This window comes from Macaca fascicularis, chromosome 15 (assembly GCF_037993035.2).
Source record: "Macaca fascicularis isolate 582-1 chromosome 15, T2T-MFA8v1.1".
Lineage (NCBI taxonomy): Eukaryota > Metazoa > Chordata > Mammalia > Primates > Cercopithecidae > Macaca > Macaca fascicularis.
The window spans coordinates 116264076-116287774 of NC_088389.1; the positions used below are offsets into that span (position 1 = coordinate 116264076).

Here is a 23699-nt window from a genome sequence, read left to right on the forward strand (position 1 = left end):
TCATGCTAGCTTCTAAACTTTCCTTTTTTTTTTTTTTTTTTTTTTTGCTCTGGAAAATAAAGCATAGGAAAATTTCTTGAAAGTTTGGGAGAACTAATCTATGAAGTCATCACCAACTGGTGTCTTCACTAAAGAAGCTTGATTGCATATTCAATTTCAAGTTTTTTACTATTTAAGTCAATATTAGTTACTCATATTTTCCTAAAATATTGTCCATTTCAATCACACAGTGACCCTTGAACAATCTAAGTTTGAACTGTGCAGGTCTATTAATACACAGATTTGCTTCTGCCTCTGTCACTCCTCAGACAGCAAAACCAACCCCTCCTTTTCCTCCTCTTCCTCGGTCTATTCAACGTGTAGACGACAAGCATGTAAACCTTTATGAAAACCACCTCCACTTAATGAATAGTAAATATGTTTTCCCTTCTTCATGACTTTTTCAATAACATTTTCTTTTGTCTAGCTTACTTTGTTGTATAGAATATAACACATGTAACATAAAAAATATGTATTAACTGTTTATGTTATCAGTAAGGTTTCTGGTCAACAGGTTACTAGTAGTTAAGTTTTGGAGGAGTCAAAAGTTCTATGCAGATTTTCAACTGCACAGAGTCGATACTGCTAGTCCCCAAGTTGTTTTAGGGTCAAGTGTGTATTCAAATGTATTCGCAGGAGTTGCCTTTAACATCTACTTGGACTGATTTAACCACCTCTATTTACTTTGCCACCAAGGTAGAGGTATATTAAAAACAACCACCAACACTGTTTCTACCAATGTCTTTCTGTTATTCAAATGATTATAGTTTTATCCACTTTTAGTATTTGGCACATGTGTTATCTAGCTTGCATAAAATAATCTTCACTGCCTCGTTTTAAACATTTTTTATTCTGTATTCGTGTTTTGTATTAACAGTAATACTCTCCTTCTCACCTCTTTTGGGCTAGGAAATAACACATACATATTTGCTAATCTGTTTACTTTAAAGCTTTCTATCCTGCTGTCTTAAGAGACTTCACATGTACCAGCTAGTCGGATTTTGTTTTTTAACCCAATCTGGGAGTCTCTTTCCTTTAATAGGAGTATTTCATCCATTTAGACTTATTACTGAAACTGATCTGCTTGTACTTGCTTAGCATTTAGTGCTCTCAGGATGTTGTGCACCTTTGAAATTTACTTGCTTTTACACAGCAATGATGGACCCCTATAATTTCGCATCAATTTTCAAAGTGTCCATCGTCTCCAAAGACCACCCATGTATTTCTATGGGTCAATGGACTCCTGTTTAAGGATCTCTGTTCCAATTGTTACTTCTACATTTGGAGAATATATATTTAGACTATTCATATAATTTTCATTTTAGAAATGCAAGAATAATATAATATTAGGAAATCTGTCAATACCAATTTTAGCTCATTTATGTAAACACCCACTTTATAATAATTGTATTATGTATCTTTTGCCAACAATTAGTTAACATGCTCCATAATAATACCATAACAACTATTTAGTATTATATAGTTAACAGATTATAATGTTTAATACAAATACTCTTAGGTAATGTCTACATTCTTGACATCTGTAACTCATCATTTGACTGGCTGGAGTAATATTTCACATAATTACTTCAGGAAGGGCATGTCATACTTCAGGAAGAATATGTCACCTTCACATATGGTGACAACTCATAAAGGTCCAGAAATCTTGAGTCAAAACCCTTTCCTTCGAATCTCCACAGATGCAGCATTTAACATTCAGAAGAGTAAGTATCAACATCGGCTTGATTCATTCATTCAACAAACATTAAATGTATTTATTATGTCCCACACAATCTAAAGGATGCTGAAGACAAAATGAAAAAAACAACAGCCCTATTGTGATATATATTTGATCTTTGTCCCAGGTTCCTGGCACACAGCTGCTAAATCCCTTAGAATTTCCTAGGTAGAGGAGCGTCTTTTGTTCTAATGATATGACTCTTGGTGGGCCCCTTGATAACTTCAGGATAGAGGCTGGTCACTAGAAAGATCAAGGCGTGATTAGACAGTTGGAACTTCAGCCCCACTCCTCAACCTCTGAGGAGAGACGAGCTGGGGACTGATTTTATCAAAAATAGCCCCAAGCAATCATACCACGTAATGGAACCTCCTTGAAAACCCTAAACGATGGTATAAAAGCTCAGAGTTTTGGCCGGGGGCAGTGGCTCATGCCTGTAATTCCAGCACTTTGGGAGGCTGAAGCGGGCAGATTACGAGGTCAAGAGATTGAGATGAGCCTAGCCAACATGGTGAAATCCCGTCTCTACTAAAAAATATATAAAAATTAGCTGGGCATGGTGGCGTGTGCCTGTAGTCCCAGCTACTTGGGTGGCTGAGACAGAAGAATCACCTGAACCCAGGAAGCAGAGGTTGCAGTGAGCTGAGATCATGCCACTGCACTCCAGCCTGAAGACAGAGCGAGACTCCATCTCAAAAAAAGGAAAAAACAACATACCACTCAGAGTTTCTGAGTTGGTGAACACATCATGGTCCTGGGAGGGTGGTGTGCCTGGAGAGGGCACGGAAGCCCCACACCCCTTCTCTTATACCGGGCTCTATGCATCACTTCCATTTGCCTACTCTCGAGTTGTATCCTTTATAATAAACCCATAATCATAAGTAGAGTGTTCCTGAGTTCTATGAGCCATTCTAGCAAATTACCACACTTGAGGAACAGGTTGTGAAAACCCCCACCCCCATCAACTTTATTGCCAATAGGTCAGACATACAGGTAGTCCAGACTTGAAATTGTTATCTAAAGTGGTGGCAGTCCTATGGGACTAAACCCTTAACCTGTGGGTCTGTACTTACTCCAGGTGTTCAGTGTCAGAACTGAACTGAACTGCAGAACACCCAGCTGGGGTGTGAAGATATGGAGAATTGGTTGGTGGGAGGACAAAAGACACATATTTGGGGTCAGAAATGCTGCGAGTAAAAGAGCTCAGACCTACCCTTGTGGACTCACATTCTAGCTGAGGAAGGTAAATAATAATAAAGACTGTGAAACATATAATGAAGCCTGACGTGAGAAAATAATGAAATACAAAGCAGTGGCAAGGGTGCGTAGTCCCAGCTACTTGGGAGGATGAGTGGGGGGATCTCTTGAGCTCAGGACTTCAAGATCAGCCTGGGAAACACAGGGGAAGGAAGGAAGAAAAGGAGGAAGGAATAATGGAAATAGAATGAGGGTATTTTCCTAGTATCTATACACTTGCTATTAGAACCCTCCTCTCCCATCTGAATCATGAAGGCTTGTCAGTCAAGGTAAATATGCATTTCTAGTCCAGTGACTCATTGGTCTGAGAAGTAGGCATAAAAGGAACCAAAAGAAAAATATAACTTCTCATTTGTTCCCATGTTTGGTGAATTTGCTGCACTAGAGGTCAGCTTCCTCTATCCATCAATCCAGACACTAAATAAAGAATTTGCGGGGGCATATCCTACCTCCTTCCTGGTGTTACTACTGGCCGCAGCACAGGGAAGCCTCACCAGCTTTCCACCAGTGAGAACCACCACTTTAACCCCCACGATCCTACGCTGATATAGGAAAGAAAGGGATTCCAACTGCTTCCTGATTGTCCCTCCAAATTGGTGCTGACGGCACCTCAACTTTAGCAGAAGATAATGCATTCCTATAAGTCTGATGCTGCTCCTGCATTTATTCACAGCTCCACCACATTTCTTGCATGTTCAGTATTTGTTCCATGCCCCTTTTACCTAGTTTTCAGATTTGGTACAGATTTTCTCCTGTAAAAGGCTGTCGGTAATTTCAAATGGAATGGAAGAAGGGTATTGGACCATTGTTTTACTTAGCTTTCTTACTCATAAGTCCTAGACTTAGTCTTAGACTTTTCAACATTTTAAAGGAGGTTTCTAAATAATCCATTTTGATATTTTGTGTCAAACTGTGTTTTGATAATTACATATTTTAAAAATAAAAACATAATAGTACCCTATGACATGTACCATTAATAAATTTATATCAAGGATAATGAAACTAATATAATTCCTTGAAAATTCTTTTAAAACACTTGCTTCAAATAAGAATTTTTATATATAAAGAAACTTCAAATTTTTTTTTCAAAAACGTAATCAACTGATAAGAAAATACTATAGAAATTCTATTAAAAGCCGGGACTACTTTCTCTTTTTCACTTTGGTAGATGTTATCAAAGAAATTCTTCTTCCCCACATAAATAAACTTAAACTCTTACTTCCTCTACTGTATACCTACAGTATAATATGGAAAATGACAAACAGTCTGCCTCAGATAATTTCATATTTTCATCCAAGTCAGTCATGTGCAAGTTTTTGTTAAGCATAAAACCATAGTAATTTTGGTGATTAATTTTTTTTTAACTTAAGAAAAAAAAATTCAATGAAAAGCTACAAATGTAAACCCAAACACAATTACCTAAACATTTAATGTTTATATTTTTACACTTTAAAAACATACATAAGTTGGGCCGGGTGTGGTGGCTCATGCCTGCAATCCCAGCACTTTGGCAGGCCAAGGCAGACAGATCACTTGAGGTCAGGAGTTTGAGAACAGCCTGGCCAACATGGCAAAAACCCGTCTCTACTAAAAACACAGAAATTACCCAGGAGTGGTGGCACATGCCTGTGATCCTGGCTACTCAGGAGGCTGAGGCAGAAGAATTGCTTGAACCCGGGAGGCAGAGGTTGCAGTGAGCCGAGATTGCACCACTGCACTCCACCCTGGGCAACAGAGCGAGACTCTGTCTCAAAAAAAACAAAAAACAAAAAAAAGTATGTAAGCTATCAAATAATGTTCCTATGTGAAGCTTAATTATTTCACAATTCACATTTGCATATATACAACACATTCCACACCATTTCGCTTAATTATTGCCTCCAATTTCTTATATTTAAAGAAATGCTTAAATAAAATAAAATGTGAATGTTTATCATGTTCATTAAGGCCTTCCTTTGCTGAGGAGTTAGACATAAATTTAAAAAAAAAAAAAAAATGACAGGGTCACATAATTCTAAGAATCCACAAAAAGCAGCAGTAACCCTGTGATCCTACCTTCAGGGGGTAAGCTGTAGAGCTGAGCCACAGGACCAGTCACAGGAATAACAGGCAACTGGAAATGAAAAGAACTTTTAATTGTTGGGAGTGGCAGTCGATTTTTTGGGAAACACTTCCTCATTATCAGACTGGAGGTATTGACAAGAGGATCCAGAGTCCTGACTGCCAGACATTCCTGTTTTTTAAAAAAAAAGAAAAAGAAGAAGAATGGTTTTGATGAATAACTGAACCAATTTTACTTTACTTCAAAAAGTAATACATTAATTTTCTAGAAACAAATATCTCAAAAACCAGTATTTTAACACAGAATAATTACAAAATAGCTTTACTATTCAGAATTATCTATCTGTAAATAAGAACCCCATGTGGCAAATTGAGAAGAACTTTTCCTTAAATATTTCACTAAGCAGAAATCAGTACCATCTTTGGAGTGACTTGGGGGGACACTTAGCAAGCCTAGGGCATAAAATAAAAAAGACAATTTAAGGGAAAAGGGGGAAAAAGATTAAGCAAGAAAATTTAAAAGGTGTAAGAAATTAAAAAACAACAACAACAACAACAACAACAACAAAACATGCACTTGACTAAACCTTCCTCAGAACTGTATCAGTTAGTATGCAATAATACCTCTCACAAGTTGGCTGTTCACCTTATAAAAGGATAGCCTGAATTTCATAATATAAAGGTTTTTTGGTTTTTTTTTTGAGACAGAGTCTCACTCTGTCACCCAGGCTGGAGTGCAGTAGCGCAATCTCGGCTCACTGCAAGCTCTGCCTTCTGGGTTCATACCATTCTCCTGCCTCAGCCTCTGGAGTAGCTGGGACTACAGGCGCCCGCCACCACGCCCAGCTAATTTTTTGTATTTTTAGTAGAAAGGGGTTTCACTGTGTTAGTCAGGATGGTCTCAATATTCTGACCTCGTGATCCACCCGCCTCGGCCTCCCAAAGTGCTGGGATTACAGGCGTGAGCCACCACACCTAGCCCACAATATAAGGTTTTAAGAGTCTGACTTGCCATCCTGGTATCTAATCTGGAGAAGGGTTAAGGGACATGGGATATGAAACTGTCACATAACAATAGTATTATTAGTGACAATTGACATTTAGATGGTACTCTGATACACTGTAAAAGCTTCCATATACACTTTCACATCTGACCTGTCAAAACAAATGAGAAATTAAGATCAGAAATGTTAAGTGGCATAAACCAAGTCACCTAACTCTTCCTCATATATAAAATATCCATCAATGTCTATACTAGGAATAGTAAAAACAAGTGCATATGATTGACCTAGAAAAGAAAAAACTAAGGTAAACATAAAATATGTGTTCAGATATCTTAACTCTTGTCATATAAAAATAGGTTGTGTTTGTCATGTGTAAGACCAGGAGGGCACAATCAATATAACTGACTGATATTTTCAAAAAGACAGCTTTCTTTCTAATAATTATAGCTTTCTTTTAAAAAAACAGGGGAGGGGTTGCATTGCAACATCCTCATTCCCCATAGCTGACAGTCAACACAGATGCTGGAAAAGATCTCACTAAATATATTGTCAAAAATGTTTATGCTTAAAATGGCTGGCAGATCTAGCATTCCCAGTTCCAGGTTTCATTTTTATACCTTCTCTATTCAAAAAAGCCTCTATCCAGCAGGAAAACATGCACAACACTCACAGACAACAAAGCTGCTCTACAGGCTATAAAGGATCCACAGATACCTCATGAGAGGAGCATACAACACTGAGTACAGCCAACTACACATCCTAGAAAACATGGCTTCATGGAATCCCCTCTTGCTAAGTGGATGAATTTCTACTTCTTTCTTTTGCCTTTCGAAGAAAATTTCACATTGCAGAGCTGTGCACTGACCATTTCCTCCAACTCAGCCTGAGGCCACATGTGAGAAATAATGTGTGTCTTTCACTTTTAAGATTTTCACATGTGTCTTTTACTTTTAAGATTTTCACATGTGTCTTTTAAGATTTTCACGTGTCTTTTACTTTTATTTTCACACGTGTCTTTTACTTTTAAGATTTTCGAAAAATGCATTTATCATGTGTATATGTTTCTGAGTATTTGTACACTAATTCAGTTTTCTTAACAACCAAATCGTATCATTAGTACATAATCAGGATAAGAAGAAGAAAATAACTCACTTGTGAAGTGTTATACAGAATTTTCATCCCATTGGCATCAATAAATGCTTTTCTTCCCAACTTGATGTTTGTAACACTTTTTAAACTCTGTAAAATTCCTTTCCGAATGAGCATGTTTCTATGCCGGTTATCATGGCGGTGCCAATCTACATAAATTGTTAAAAGCACTTGGACATATCCTCTGTCTACAGCTCTCCTGGCATTTGTTTCTTTAACAAAAGAAAATTGAGAAAGAATATTTTTTAAATGACGAGAGAGAGTGGTAGAATAAATCAAATTTAAAATATTACCTCAATAGTATGATGGATACTTATAATTTTTTTCCAAAACAAATGACAACCACATATTTAAATTTTTTCTAACAAAACAAATATGAAGTTCCAGAGAGCAAATTACAACCTCTTCCAAAATCTGCCTGTAAACTGTTTCACAATTTATAAATATCAAAATCTCTTTACTAAAGTTAGAGGAACATCTTTTTAAATGCTTTTGTTTACTAACAAAAGCTTCATGTATTTTAAAATTTATGAATATACTGATTTTTGTTACACCAAATGAAATGTATAAGCTTTCTACTTGCTAGTTGTGAATGTGATTTTTAGAAGATCCGCTATCATTTTTATAATTTATATTACAAACTTTATGTTCCCACTGAAATAAACCCTATTGAATTGTAGCTTCTATTGCAAACTTCGTTGCCACTAAAATTAATTGCTCTAATTACTCCACAATTATATAAATATTCATACTAAAACAACGCTCATTTAAAAATACTTACATAACTTTTTTAGTAAATGAAATTTAAGGAGCATTACATGATTAGAGAATAGTGCTTTGTGGCTTTCTAGTCATTAGATTTTTACTGCAGTAAGAACTACACTAAAGGTTTTTGTAAATACTCAATTTTATTGGAGTAGAATTAACAAATAAATCCACGTTTGACCTAATTTTATTATTTTTAAAAGTATAGTATTTAAAATTATTAACCATAGGGTGTATTTTACTCAGATAGTGGCAAGGGAATCACATCAGAGCAACATACCAACTCACCCAATGCTACTCTGGCGGGTTAATTACAAGGAGTGCAAGATCATGTGCAATACCCATCTGAGGTGGTTTAATTACAAGGAAATACTAATCTCTTCTTAATCTCAAATATACCTATAAAATAACCACTAGGTTCACAGTATGGACACTAAGATAATGCAATAGTAAGGCTCCTATGATTTTAGTTGCCTGAATTATTACAGTTTCTAAATGTGCTAGTACAAACCTAAAACACAACACTGAGATGAACTTATTAATTCCCTTTCAGAACTATGTTCTGACATTAGGCAGAAGACATTTACTAGAGCTAGAGAAAAGATTTCTTAAGTGAAGGCTTTAAACCCTCTATTGTGTCTACAATAGCTAGTGTGCTAAGGCTGTGGCTGTTTACAAAATCACTTCCATTGTTTTGACCAAGAAAAGCTTCATACATTTTACATGAATATACGCTTTGTTTATACCAGTTGGAAATAAGCCTTTAGTTTACTAGCTGTGAATGTGATTTTGTTAAAAGCCATTATGATCATTCTAATTCCTATTACAAACCTTGTGTGTTTCCACCATGATTCCCAATAGCCTAAATGGTATTTACGAGAAATATTAAAATTCTTCATGAAAGATCAAGAAAGAAACTTGCCCATAATTCAAACACAGGTGCTGAGTGCCCCTTAAAGGAAGTGAACTGAGCTACATGCAATCTGTGCTGAGCACAATTAAAACATTAGTAAAGGGAACTTTATTCATGTATTCAGTGTACCAAACTCACAATTAGCCTATGTCTCTTCTTCCCTCTCTAAAATCTAATTTATCCTTTTAAAGAAAATGATTGCTCCTCCCCGCCAAAACCAAAAAAAAATTTGAAAAATAAATGAGAATGCTCCAAAATGCCATGATTTGTTTAAAAATATGCAGTACACTACTAAATTTTATTTTGCATCATTCAATTTTCATCCTATTTAGGGCTATGTGTCATCTGAAAATATATTAAATATAAACTGAAGTCATTCTACTTGTCAGTTACATTTCTTATTCTGATGGAATAAACAGGTATGTTTGCCCACCACCCTCGTTTGAAAAAGCAGGGAGTAAAAAGGAGACTACTAAAAACTGAAAATATTAAATTACAGTCATCATGAATTAATTGATTTCTATAAAATACTTGCAACTTATGAGAATTTTAGCTTTTACTAACTTAGAATTAATGACTTTGCTATCAGTGATCCTGAAAATTAGTAAGCTTTAATAAAACTTTAGTTTTAACAGCTATTCTAATCTACTCCAAATCAAAAGTATTTGCCCATATTAAGAATTAATCTTTATACAGTTTAAACCACAAACTCAGGACCCATCAAAGCAAAGCTAAAAATATCTTCTAAAATTAATCCACATGTGATCTTGGTCGAAAGCTTACCACATCATATATGAAAATAGAGCTACACAGCTAATCTAATTGAGTGTCATATACTTCATCTGAAAAATAAAGTTGTTAAATGAGAATTATATTATTTACTACTAATACCTAAGGTGATTTTTAAAATTTAATAAATCATTACCAAATATTAGATTTTTGATCATTTCATTATTTGCTATTATTAAAAAAAAAAAGAATTCTGGTAATTCAAATGTAAGGGCAAGTTGGTCTCACCCCTGACAGACAGTTCTTGATGAGCTAGCTATTAATTATGTTTCCCTTGTGGAGGGTGGAATGTGGTGGGGACATACAAAAGTCACCCAGCCACCAACACAGATTGTTAAGACCAAATGTTACTGTGATTAAACAAAATGTTTATTTAATCAACCAATAGACCCCTGAAGCCCAATAAAAAAATATTTAAAATAAAGATACTCAGTATCTTGGAGAGAAACAATATATATAAGTACAGACGATTACTCTCCAAAAGCATAAGACATATCTACTCCAATACTTCAATTCTGATAAGGAAAACAGTGCTTTGTTTTGTAAATGAATTAGGCTGTAAATGTATATTGTCACATTTTCTAAATGTTATGTAAACTTACATTTATGGTAGAAATAAAATTTGTAGGGTTCTAAGTTACTCACAAAATCAGAGATAGTAGTTGTTAAAGATATTTCTTATAGTAAAAGTTCAATACCATGTTAGCTTTACTTTCAAAACATGATACTTATATATTTTCCTCTACTAATGGATCGTAATGTTATCTAAATTACTTAGAAATAAGAAATCAATGTGCTTGACTAAATTATACAAATGTACTAAATAAATTATAGCTCAAAAACATAATATGGATTAGTTATGATGCATAGCAACTACGCTAAAAGGAAAAATCAATTTTGACATTAGAATATTATAAACCAGTTTTATTACTACAGTCTAAATCTACATTTCCAGTTTCTTTAACATAGTAAATAGAATTCTCAGAAAAATAGTATCTAGTATTTCTAGTATTTAAAAACTTACTTGATTTTAGCAATGCAGCAAGAGTGTCTAAAGCAACCCTGTCAACACAACAAGAAAACACAAACAACAACAAAACTAGTAAAATTAATCTACAATAGTAAATTCATACAATCTTTTTCAATAAGTCATTATTCTATTATCTATTCCAAAGTTTATTCTTTTTTAAGTTAATTATACATGGTATTTCTCTGTATGCATCTCTCTCTTCAGCTTAATATTGGATATGAAAAAGATTGAAATATCAATAGATGGGAACAAAAAAATGTTTTGAGAAAGAAAAAGAAGGAAATTAACAATGTCTAAGTTTTTGCCAGAAGTTAGATGAACGGAATCATTCATCAGCCTCTATATCTGACCTGAGAGTTAACAAAGGAACCACGCTATTAAAAATCATACGCCGTGACTTGCAAAGGAATTAAAAACAAATCTTAACACGAATTCATAACAACAAAATTCTAGAGATATTGTAACTTTCTGACTTGAAAGTTATTTCCGTTCTATCGAGGTATATATCCTCCTATTTAAGGCCATAACAAAGGAAAAATATTTTGGAACTTGAAGGTTGGGGAGAAGTATGAGCCCTTACCATTTTTCAGCTATGACGCACCAAGATGAGTAAGAAGCCTAAGTAGTATCTCAAAAACTCTTACTGTCCCTTAGAGGACAAAGCAATCACCCCCAAAATCGAAAGTATTTAAATTGTATTTGAACACAAATAGTCACACACAGTGAAATCAACTGCCATTAATCAGCTGTAAAAATACACATAATATCACCATGGAAAACCTGTAATTCAAATCGTTTATTTTTAATCAGTTACTGAAGAAATGGCACTTAATTTCAATAATTTTTAAAATGTAAGGCACATATTATGGTACCTCTTGGTAATACAGCAACAATTACAATTAATTTGCATTAAAATTGTGTATATTATGAAACAATCATTTCACTCACCATTAAGCATTTGTTGAATGCCTACTTGATAACCACAGTAGCAAGTTCTTCATGGTTATAAAATTAGAAAACAAACTTATCTCTTCCACAGATAATTTTACAATCTACATAATGTAATAAAAGAGCACACCTATGAAAAGACTGCTCAAGAAATTAAAAACAAAAAGGAAGTAATAAAGTAAAAGTTGCATACATCAGCAGTAAAAGGGAAGTAGCATGACTAGGTGTAAGTAAAGGTAAAGAGCATAACAGATTACAAGACTGAAGATGGGTAGGTAAAGTTCATAGCAAAATTTGAAACAATAATCCAGGACTAGGCACACGGTAAGTGCTTAACAAATGCCCAGTAAGAGGAAGTTCTTAATGGCTACACTTTCATTTACTGACAAAAATAAAGCAACCATGTAAATCTTTATAATAATGTTTGTAAAATAATAAATAAATTCATACCTGTAACTTCCTCAAAACAATGTGAAGTGTTGGTGAGTTAAAAGTAAACATTATAAAATTTTGTATTACATTTTCATTGCATTGAATTATCAGTAAGAAACTTTCCATACTTTTACACTTATGCAATAAAATGTACAGGAGAATATAAAACTATGAGAACAAGGATGGCTTTTAAATTGTTCAAAATTAAACACAAAACTAAATGAATGTTCCATATGAGACTGCGATTTATAAAAACTAAAATGGAAAGGAAAACTACTTCAGCAAGACCTGACAAATGCCAGACACTGTTACAGGTGCTTTATATATGTTTTCTAGTTTCCTTCTTAAAACAATTTTGTTCCACAGAACTGAAATATAACAGGCCTAGGGCCACATAAAATCTCAATGCAACAGAAAATGAAGAATGTAATTCTCTTGTTAAGAAAGGAAATTATGAAATCAGAAATGTCAGTCTCCCTTTGAGAAGGCTATCTGAACTTTCACTTCCAGACAAGATGGAGTAACAGAAACCGGATGTACCCTCTCATTTGATGTAAATTTTTTTTATGGACAAAATGGAATGGCTGTTTAAGATACTGGATATCAAGCAATGAAAGAGAGAGATCCACAGAAATGGCAAAAATGAGATGGGCCCTACAACTGCCCCAGCTTACTACACCTTGAGAAAGAGACCAACCCACAGCACAGGGAGATGGAACCTAGGTAGAGTCTGGCAGATCCCAAAAGTTGAGCAGATGAACTCCCTGACTGAGGACACAGAGGGTCCAGGGAGGTCAAGTCAATTAGAGTTCACAGGGCAGAATACCAGAAAATGAGAGCTGTACAAAAAGAATGCTCAGGGATTTTCAGCGAGTTGTGTTGGAATATTCAGCAAAGTAGTGATCAGCACATGTGTGTGAAGTAACTACTAAGGATGGGGAAAAGCCATCCAAAAGGACTGGAGAACCACATTCAGTATTCACACAGGGCTGAGAACTGTGCCTGTTCCCACCAATCGCACTGGAAATCCTCGTAATTCATTGGGTAGAGTGCTCCTAAGGATTCTGCCTCAGTAGTGGGGAATAATCAGTCCTAAACGGTGCTTTGATTCCTTCTAACAAACGTGAAAAGACATTTACAGATCAAACTATTTCCAACTAACTTAACCACATCCCAGAACAAACCTCAAGAATATAGAAATACGAAAATATCCAGCACTCAACAAGGTGAAATTCACAATGACTGGCACTCAAAAATTATCAAGCATGCAAAAAGCAGGGAAAAAAAGACCCACGATTATAAAAAAAAAAAAAAAAAAAAAAATTGAAACAGACCTAGATCTGACATAAACATTAGAAAACATTAAAACACTTATCACAATAGTACTCCACGTGTTCAAGCAGAGGAAAGATTTAACATACTGCAGAAAGGCAGTTTTTCTGAAAAGCTACCAATTGATCCAGCCATTCCACTCCTAGATATCTATTCAGCAGAAATAAAAAATATATGACCATAAAAAGTCTGTGAATGCTTATATATCCCAATAAACATTCACAGCAGCTTTATATATATTTGTAACAGTCAAAAACTAAAAACAACTCAAATGTCCATTAATAGGTGAATGGATAAACAAATTACAATACAGCCATATAATTGTGACTACTACTCAACAATAAAAAGGAATAAATTTTTGATACGTGCAACATAAGTGAATCTATAATCATGATACATGGAAGAAGCCAGATCCACCCCACCACGAAAAAGAGTACACACACTACGATTCCATTTATATAAAATTCCTGAACTTACATGTAACCAAATCTACAGTAATAGAAGGCACAGCCATGACCTCTAAGGCCAAAGGAGAGACGCAAGGGAAGAACTACCAAGGGGCACAATAAAGCTCTGGGGGTGATGGAGATGCTAGCTTGATGTGGTGACAGTTTTTCATAGCTGTAGCCATATATCCAGGATCACATTATGATTTTCATGGGCTCCAGACGACTTCTTTGCCTTCATAGGCCCCTTCCTTCAAAAAAGTATTTAAAATTCATATAGCATTTTACAACCATGTTGGTGTTGGTATAAAGATGAATGCACTAATATCACAAATGAAAACACTTTCTTCAGCCTAAAAGTTCATTTTTTATATGATTTTTAAAGAAATTAAAACATTTTTATGGGACCCTAGAAGTACTGTGCCTACCAAGCCTAAAGGCTTTAGCCCAGCCTATATGTTCATTCTCATCAAACTGTACACTTTGAATGTACAGATTTTATCATGTCAACTACATCTCAGAAATGTATTTTTAAAAACAAGTCAATGTAATATAAGAGAAACTAAGTAAACCCCTCTTCCTATGGTTACTGTTTAATTTCTACATGTTATAAATCTCTTCTATTTAAAAAGTGATTAAGAAAGCTGAGACAAAATATTTCCTCCCCAAGGCACTAAACAATCTGCTGATTAATCATGTTAAGAAGGTCTCAAGACTCACTGCATTACATGTATTATCTACAGTAAGTAGCAGACTCCACTTACCATTCAATGTAGTATGTTTCTTACCATTACTAAGGCTTCTTTGTCAACTTTTATTAGAGACTACCATGATCCATCAAAAACATTAACTTCTACATATATACATAGAAGTCAAGTTTTGTGAAAGACTATGCAAACTATGCAAAGTTAAGACACAGCTAACATAGAACACAGTGAAAGATCACAAATTGTGCTTACTGCTAAGTACATGCAGTTAAATCACTGTTATGGGGTGAATTGTATCCAAAGAGATATGTTGAAGTCCCAATCCCCAATACTCCAAATATGACCTTATTGGAAAACATCGTCATTGCAAATGTAACTAGTTAAGGCAAGATCATACTGGAGTAGGTGGACCCTTAATACAACAGACTGGTGGTGTTACAAGGAGAGAGAAGACAATGCAAAGACAGACACAAAAGAGGAGAGTGCCACGTGATGATGGAGGCAAAAACCGAAATGCTACGGCTGCAAGCCTAGGAACACCAAAGATTGCCAGCAAACCACCAGAAGCTAGGAAGAAGCAAGAAAGGATGCTCCCTTACAGGTTTCAGAGGGAGCACGGCCCTGCTGACAAGTTGATTTTGGACTTCTAGCCTCTGGAACTATAAAACAATAAGAGTCTGTTGTTTTGAGCCACTCAGTGTGTGGACTTTGTTATAAGAGCCCTAGAAGACTAATACAATAACTTACATGCAATCACTTACCATGAACTCACAAGACTTTCCTTTCTACAGCTGATTCTTTACTCAAAATTGTAAAAATCTTAGAGTGCTTTCAGAAACTCTCCCTACTGGCAGTTGTTACAACTGTTTAAACCAAATGAAAGTGCTTCTGACAGTTTCTAATCCTGAAATAGAACATCTTTTTCCTGTTGATGTTTATTTTTCAACACTGGAAAGCTGGGATATGAACCCAGTTCTTTCGGATGGCAGTTTCTTATTTCCAGTAGATTCAAAGATATAGTCAAGTTTGGTGCAAAGTCATCTGTACATTTTTACCAAATGTTATTTAAGAGTTATTTTTAGAACTTTACCACAAAGAAATCACTGAAATTCTATAACATTCATAAGTCAGAGTAAATTAATGTTCCAAAAGAATTGTAAAATATTAGATTTATTGAAATGCATAGTTTGTATTATGTTAATTAATTAAAATTTCTCAGTATAAATAATTTATACTTCCTCATGTATTTTTCCAGTCTTCATATTTCCACAAAGAATACTACAAGCAACGATAATTCAAAAAGTAGTCTGTGGCTTAGATTTAGGAGATGTGAAGGAAAAAAGCTTAAGTCCCCAGGTACTAGTGAAGTGACATCTACTTTCAGTTGTAGGGCAGTCCTTGCAATCAATGACTTCCAAACCTATGGGGAAACTCAAAAAGATACAGTTAAAATAACCTCCTGAGTTGCTTCCTTCTAGATTAACAGTTTTAAATCCAAAACCTAAAATTTAAAAGGAAAGGAAGCATAAGCCTTCAAATATACCTCTTCCTCAATCTCAATCTTCTTCCCATTAAATGTGGAGCATTGTTTAAAGGGAGGAAGAAATACAACAGAAAGCTCTAGATGTCTGAGGTTTTTAGTTAATTAGAGGAGAGACCCTCAGATTACTAAAAATGATAAGAGATCAAGATATAGCAAGTTTGGTCAATGAACGGCTTGTTCTTTTTAAAGTAAAAATAAAAGATTGCTTTTTCTTTTTAAAGTAGAAATAGAAAAATAATGAATAATTCATCTTTTCTCTGATGTTTTAGATCCACTGATTTCTATAAGGTTTTGGATATACCCCATGTGGTGTATTATAAAGATCCTTTTGAAATGCTCCATTTCATTTCCCTTGGGAACATTTTGTATTAGATTTGATAACTTGGTTTTAATAGAGCATGAAGTACATCTTAAGTAGGAGATCATGGACATTATACAAAAAATAAATTTTAAAATGCCATACCGATTAAGGGGGAAAACAGCATATAAATGAAAGCATAAAGAATGTACTTTTAGTGTTACCTAGGAATCATTCATACACACACTACTGCATTGCTTACCTAAACTGTATGACATTAATACAGGCATTGTGCTAATTATAGGAATCATTTCATTACAATCTTATAATAGAGGTGCTAATACTATTACCATTTTATAGACAGGAAACTGGGGCATAATAAATTAACTTACTTACATCCTAGGGCCAGTAAATGATAGAGCTAACATGCAAATCCAAGTCTGTCTGCCTGCAGAGCCCACGCTAAACCACCATAAGACGCTAATATTCTGTGTTACCGATTGTGATACAAACATTTTGTTTGCTTTGTTACATTTCATCAGATAGTCTGGGATTGTGTATAATTCTTACGCAGCTGTAACTATGCTGTCATCCCACCAAATGATATTTAATAAATAATTATATGTGCAAGTAAGTTCCCAAAATATTTTAAAATATTTGACCGTTATTAAGAAGGGGTGAAAACACTGGAAATGTCCTGAAGCCTATTTGTTTAAGAGTAAAATCTAATCAAATAGTTCATGTGGACAAGTTCTGCATTACAAAAGATTCACAGCTAATAAACACAGGACAGAAATAAAATTAGATAAGTTATTATTTTCCAACCACTAATGAAATAACAGATATAGGCAATGTCATGAATGACTGCTAAATCACTGACTGAAAAGTGGATGGGGACATTTCTAACGGATAGATCACCTCAACTCAATGATCTTAAGTGACATAAAACAAAGTTGCCAGCTCCACCTATGAAATATTTTTGACCAAAAAAAAACAAACCAAAATCCCAAATCTAATCAAGCCACAGTTTTATCAGTATATAGAAAACGTAAGGGTATATAGAAAACGTAACTCATATGTTAAGTTATTCCAGGATATAGTCAATGTAAGCCAGAACATGGGACATTTTAAAAGACCTATCACTCAAGTCCTTCATCACATAAAACAAAACCAAAACATAGGAAGACTTTTTTTGATTTCACAAGATTATGAGACATAACAATCAAATATAATGTAGAGACTTAATTGAGACCCTGAACAAACAAGCCAACTGCAAAAAAAAAAAAAAAAAAAAAGGCATTTCCTACATAATCAGAAAATATCAGATACAATGGCTGATACTTGCTTTAAAATACGCTTGGAAAAAAGAAAAACAGAAAAGGAAAATGAAATTAAAATGACAGATTTTTGACAGTAAAACTGGGTAACAGATACAACAGAGTTCATTATATTATCCTCTCTACATCTGTGTAGGTGTGGAAATTTCCTAAATATAATGAAGACTAATGCATGTATCTTGTTTGGATTCTGAGTCAAACAAACCAACTAAAAAAGGGCTATTTTGAAACAACTGAAGAAAACCAAACACAGACTAGATTTTAGATTGTATTAAGAAAGTATCAGGAGAGAGAGGTGGAGGATCACTTGAGCCTAGGAATTTGAGGCTACAGTGAGCCATGATCATGCCACTGCACTCCAGCCTGGGCAACAACTCCATTTTTCCCTAAGGATACTGAATTCACAGCTGAGAGAGGGAGAAAGAGATGCGAAATTATTTTAAGCTTTGACAACCAAAAATGTGTACACTTAGTGATACATAGCCAAACTGCATCTCAAAAAAAAAGAAATTAATAATTTTATTGGCTATGATTGTAGTATTCTGCTTATTGTTAAGTCCTTATTTAGTAGAATTATATACTGAGGTATTTAGAAAATAAATAATATTCAAAGAAAATAATCCAAGAGAAAATATCTAGGATCTGCTTATAGAAATACACACACATTTATGTACATATAAAACACCTGAGATTTCTTAAAAGTACCCCAGGAAAAACAAACAAACAAAAGTGTGGAGTGGAAATAAATGAAACAAAAATGGTGGAATGTTCAGAATTGTTAAACACAATAAGTAATTAATATAACTCAATATAATTAGTTTAATATAATATAAACTCTATTTTATGTATATTTTTAAAATTCCACAATAAAAAAAAATTTTAAAGAAAGAACTCTAAAATGGTTTAAGAAAATATTAAACTGTAACCAATAAATGAGACATGACTTTCATTTTCTGAGGCTGAAAGGCCTAGGAATGAATAAAAATACATACATACATACATACATACATATGTGTATATATACACACACATAATGGATGGGGAAAAAGAATGATGTGATTTTGACAAAATAGAAATATATCAATTTAAGATTGTTCAGGTATTCATAAGAATGAAGAAGTCATTACAAGATTGTAAAATTGGGTGAGAAATATAGTAGGCACTCAATAAATGTTTCTGAATGAATACTCTATAGATAATCTTTTTTCCTTTTACCGTATCTAGAAATGTTCAGTCTCAGTTACTATAAACATTATATTCAATGAATTCAAAACTGTCCAGTTTTGATATATTTGTGAAGATTAAATTTTATACTAAAGAAAATCTTTATCATGATAAAATCATTATTTAAGAACTAAGAAATGAAATAACCCTGGAGACAATTTAATTCAACCTGCTCATTGTACATCTCAAGATAATGAGGCCCAGAGTAACAAAGGCTATGCCTATGTTTATATTCAAAACATTTACTCACTTTATAAGACTGGAATTCTTCTTACTAAATGGTCCAATGATTTTAAACATCAGTTCCACAACTCCATTTTTCCCTAAGGATACTGAATTCACAGCTGAGAGAGGTAGAAAGAGATGCGAAATTATTTTAAGCTTTGACAACCAAAAATGTGTACACTTAGTGATACATAGCCAAAAACATATACAAATTGTTGAGTAAATGTCAACTCAAGCCACTCTTAAAGTCCATCTAAGCTAACCACATGAAGAAATACTGTTTTTTGTTTTTGCTTTGTTATGGAAAGTGCAGGGAAATTCTGAAACAAGTTATATGCAAAAAAAAAAAAAAAAAACTATTATAAAAAAAATTCTTCAGTTACTCCATACTTCTCTAATAAATTTAGTGAACCTCACTGAACACCAGGTTATGGGGATTCCAAAACAAGAATAGCCTCTGACCTCAAAGAACAAAGTGCAGAGAGAATGAAACAAATAATTACTAAATTACTTTCAAAATTGATTAAGAATTGTAGACTATTTGGATTACACCACTGAGAAGTTCCTAATTCAGAGTGAGACACAGACATTTCTGGAGAAAATGATGCCTAGGCTCAGTCTTTAAAAGTGAGTAGGCATTAGCTAGGACAGGAGTTGAGGTAAAGCAGTAGATGTGGCTCTGGACACAGGAATGATACAAACAACAGAACGAAGACAATGAACATCACCATGTGAGCAGTTACATATTGTTAAACACAGAGTATCAAACAAAGATACACAAATAGGAAGATGAGGTGGAAAAAGAAGTTGAGAAACAAATTATGAAAGGCCCTAGAAGTTGTTAACTCTTTTGACTATGTGGAATCACCCAAAAGGAACAACAAATCAGATGTGCATTTTAAATAAACAGGTCAGAATTCAAAGAACTCTGGGGAAGCTGGTTTTGAAAGACACATTAGGAGGCTATGGTCTAGGTAACAGGTAATGAGGACTTTAATTAAAGCAAGAGTAGCAAGGAAAAAGATGAAACAATTTCAGTGTTTAATATGGAATATGCAAATAATTACCTAATCAGAAAACTGCGCTTAACATTTTTAATTCTGAACAAATGTTATTAAATATATTGTAGAACCAGGCACAGTGGCATGTGCCTGTAGTCCCAGCTGCTTGGGAGGCTGAAGCAGGAGGACTGCTTAAGGCCAGGAGTTCAAAGCCAGTCTGAGATACATAGCAAGACCCTGTCTCTAAAAGAAAATTGTTTAATAAACAATTTTTAAATTATAGATAAGCCGTTTGCTAGCCTTCTACTGGTTAATCCAATAAAATGCCACCAAAAATGTAGCTCCTAATATTTCGTAGGATGATCTTAATTTTCTCGTATCTGTTTATTACTCCATTATCCCTTCTAATTTCATGTCTATACTGTATTCCTTTTACCTTGACTGGAGTATTTGGTAGTTTAGTTGTTTTACTTTTTACATTTTGGGGTTTTTGTTGCATTGTTTTTTTTTGAGATAGTGTCTTGCTGTGTTGCCCAAGCTGGAGTGCAGTGGTGCAGTCTTGGCTCACTGCAGCCTCAACCTCCTGGGCTCAAGAAATCCTCCCACCTTAGCCTCCTGAGTAGCGGAGACTGCAGGCACACATCACCACAACCAGCCAATTTTTTCCATTTTTTGTAGAAATGGCACCTCACTATGTTGCCTGGGCTGGTTGCAAACTCCTGGCCTTCAGTGGTCCTTCTGCCTAGCTTCCAAAGTGCTGGGATTACAGCCATGTGCCACTGTACCAGCCTATTTTATTTTTAATCCAATACAGTTGTTTTTTTTTTTTTTTAATCAACTGCTTTTCTATTTTCTAATGCATATTTTTCATTTTCCCTTTATTATTTCATTTCTTGACTTTCCCGGTGTTTATTTCTCTGTTCTTAACTTCATTGGTTAGGTATCTAATTCATTTATTTCCTTATGTTCTTTTTAATTACATAAGTGTTATTTAAGTGTTCTAAGCTGTTTTCCACAGAGCACACCTTTAGCCATATTTTAAAGGTACTAATATACACACACAGAGACATATACGTAAGCTTACATATGTTTATATATTACATATATGTATATATGCAATATACACACATATCTAGCACTCTATCATTATTTTACAATAATATTCTACAGTAACATATATTCTGCAATTCAATCTTAGGTTCTTTCATTAACCACTTCAATTCTGCAATCAGAGAATAGAAAAAAAATCCACACCTCATGGTGTGGAACCTCGTGTTAGTGAGAGTGTGTGTTCTGGAAGACATTTTATCTGAGTCTGTCTCTCTGTGATCCCTCTTCTCTCTAACTTCCTCAGAGGTTCCCATACTAGTTATTTTCAGTTCTGCTACTTCCCTGTTGATTGCTGAAGAGAATTAGCTCCAGGTGACCGTGCTACTGCATCCCTTCCTTTTCTGCTTTCCTCTCATCTGTGACAGTCCAAAGAGGCACAGGAGCTTTTCCAGTGGCCAATACCCTCATATTCTTCCACATACAGGCTGCCTACCCATCCTCCTCACTCCTATCCTTTATAAACTGGGGAAATTAGTTAGAATGTTCAAGGTTTTATCAACTTAATCTTCTTCTTTTGTTGTTGTTGTTGTTGTTGTTGTTGTTGAAATGGAATCTTGCTCTGTCACCCAGGCTGGAGTGCAATGGCACAATCTCGACTCATTGCAACCTCCGCTTCCCAGGTTCAAACGATTCTCCTACCTCAGCTTCCCGAATAGTCAGGATTATAGGTGCCCACCACCGTGCCCGGCTAATTTTTGTAATTTTAGTAGAGACGGGGTTTCGCCATGCTGGTCTTGAACTTCTGACCTCAGGTGATTCGCCCGCCTTGGCCTCCCAAAGTGCTAGGATTACAGGCATGAGCCACCATGCACAGCCCAACTTAACCTTACCCCACATCACTTTTGTTGTGGTTGGAGTCAAGAGTTAAAATGAGCCATATTAAATCTTCTCTTTCCTTTTTCACAAATTTCAGAGGTTTACAGAATCATAATACTTTAAAATTCTTTTTGTGTAACTTTCCAACACTGAGTCAACTAAAAGCCACTTAAATACTCACAGTTGGCAGAATATACTCGTAAAAGCTGAAGGCAAGGTAGAACCAAGCGATGATTCTGCAAATTCTGCTTGACCAAATTCAGGGTTATATTCAGAGCCCCATTAATTCTAGCCTTTACTCCAAATTTTTTATCTGTTTAAAAAAAAAAAAGACAATTAATTCATGTATAACTTTTCTTTTCTTTTTTTTTTTTTTGAGACAGAGTCTTGCTCTGTCATCCAGGCAGTGGCTCCATCTCAGCTCACTGCAACCTCTGCTTCCCAGGTTGAAGCGATCTCCTGCCTCTGCCTCCTGAGTAGCTGGGATTACAGGCACCCACCACCACACCAGGTTAATTTTTGGATTTTTAGTAGAGACGGGCTTTTGTCACGTTGGCTAGGCTGGTCTCAAACTCCTGACCTCAAGTGATCCACCTGCCTTGGCCTCCCAAAGTGCTGAGATTACAGGCATGAGCCACTGTGCCTGGCCCACATGTAAGTTTTGAATGAAACGATGATATTATAAATCAGTGATGTAAATTTTAAATTTATATTGTGAATTAATATTATGAAATATAAAGTTGGCCTGAAAATAATAAAATTATAATCCTTATTTGTATTATTTTTAAAATAAAACATCCCTTTTATTTTAAAACATTAGTTGAAAGAACATACCAAGAAACAGACAGGGGGATAGGGCAGGAGGATGGAGGCCAGAGTAGCCCAACACTTAGACTGTCATAAAAAAAAAACTGAACTGCTCTACTACACGTATACATTTGTCCAGTTCAACACATTTCCCAGAACACCATCAGAGAGTCAAGAGGAACAAAATCTAAATGTCCATTACAGCAGTACTTACTTAATATGAACCATATTCCTTTCTGACTTGTAAAAAAATAAAAATTAATTTAAAAAATGAACAGCTTATATAGAAAATAATCTGGCAAACATTACCAAATAAATTTCTAAAGGGAAATAATTCTTAACACAGAAAGGGAAGAAAAGATGTTCTTAATTTTTATTCTTATGAAGAGATTAAAACAGTAAAAAAAAATTTAAATAAGAAAAACTTAAGAATGTTAAGATTTATAGTAGACATTGGAGATACAAACGGTGGCAGGGTGGGTCAGGGGTGAAGGTTGAAAAATCACCTGTTAGCTACGATGTTCACTATTCAGGTTATGGGAACACATTAAATGCCCAGACTTCCCCACTACACAGTACACGCATGTAAGAAATCTGCGCTTGTACTCCTTCACTATATAAAAATACAAATAAAAATGAATTTTAAAAAAGACTTAAGATTGGGTGCAGTGGCTCACGCCTGTAATCCCAGCACTTTGGGAGGCCAAGGCGGGCGGATCACGAGGTCA

At 34.8% G+C, this 23699-nt stretch overlaps 1 protein-coding gene across 1 annotated transcript in view; it reads right to left on the bottom strand.

The window, feature by feature from the left end:
- Positions 1–23699, bottom strand: part of AGTPBP1 (ATP/GTP binding carboxypeptidase 1) — a 198792-nt gene that overhangs the window by 109966 nt on the left and 65127 nt on the right. The window contains 5 exon segments of the mRNA XM_045373027.2: positions 5090–5267; positions 7252–7460; positions 10740–10777; positions 19263–19356; positions 22346–22477. Of these exon segments, the coding sequence (XP_045228962.2) occupies positions 5090–5267; positions 7252–7460; positions 10740–10777; positions 19263–19356; positions 22346–22477 (651 nt within the window).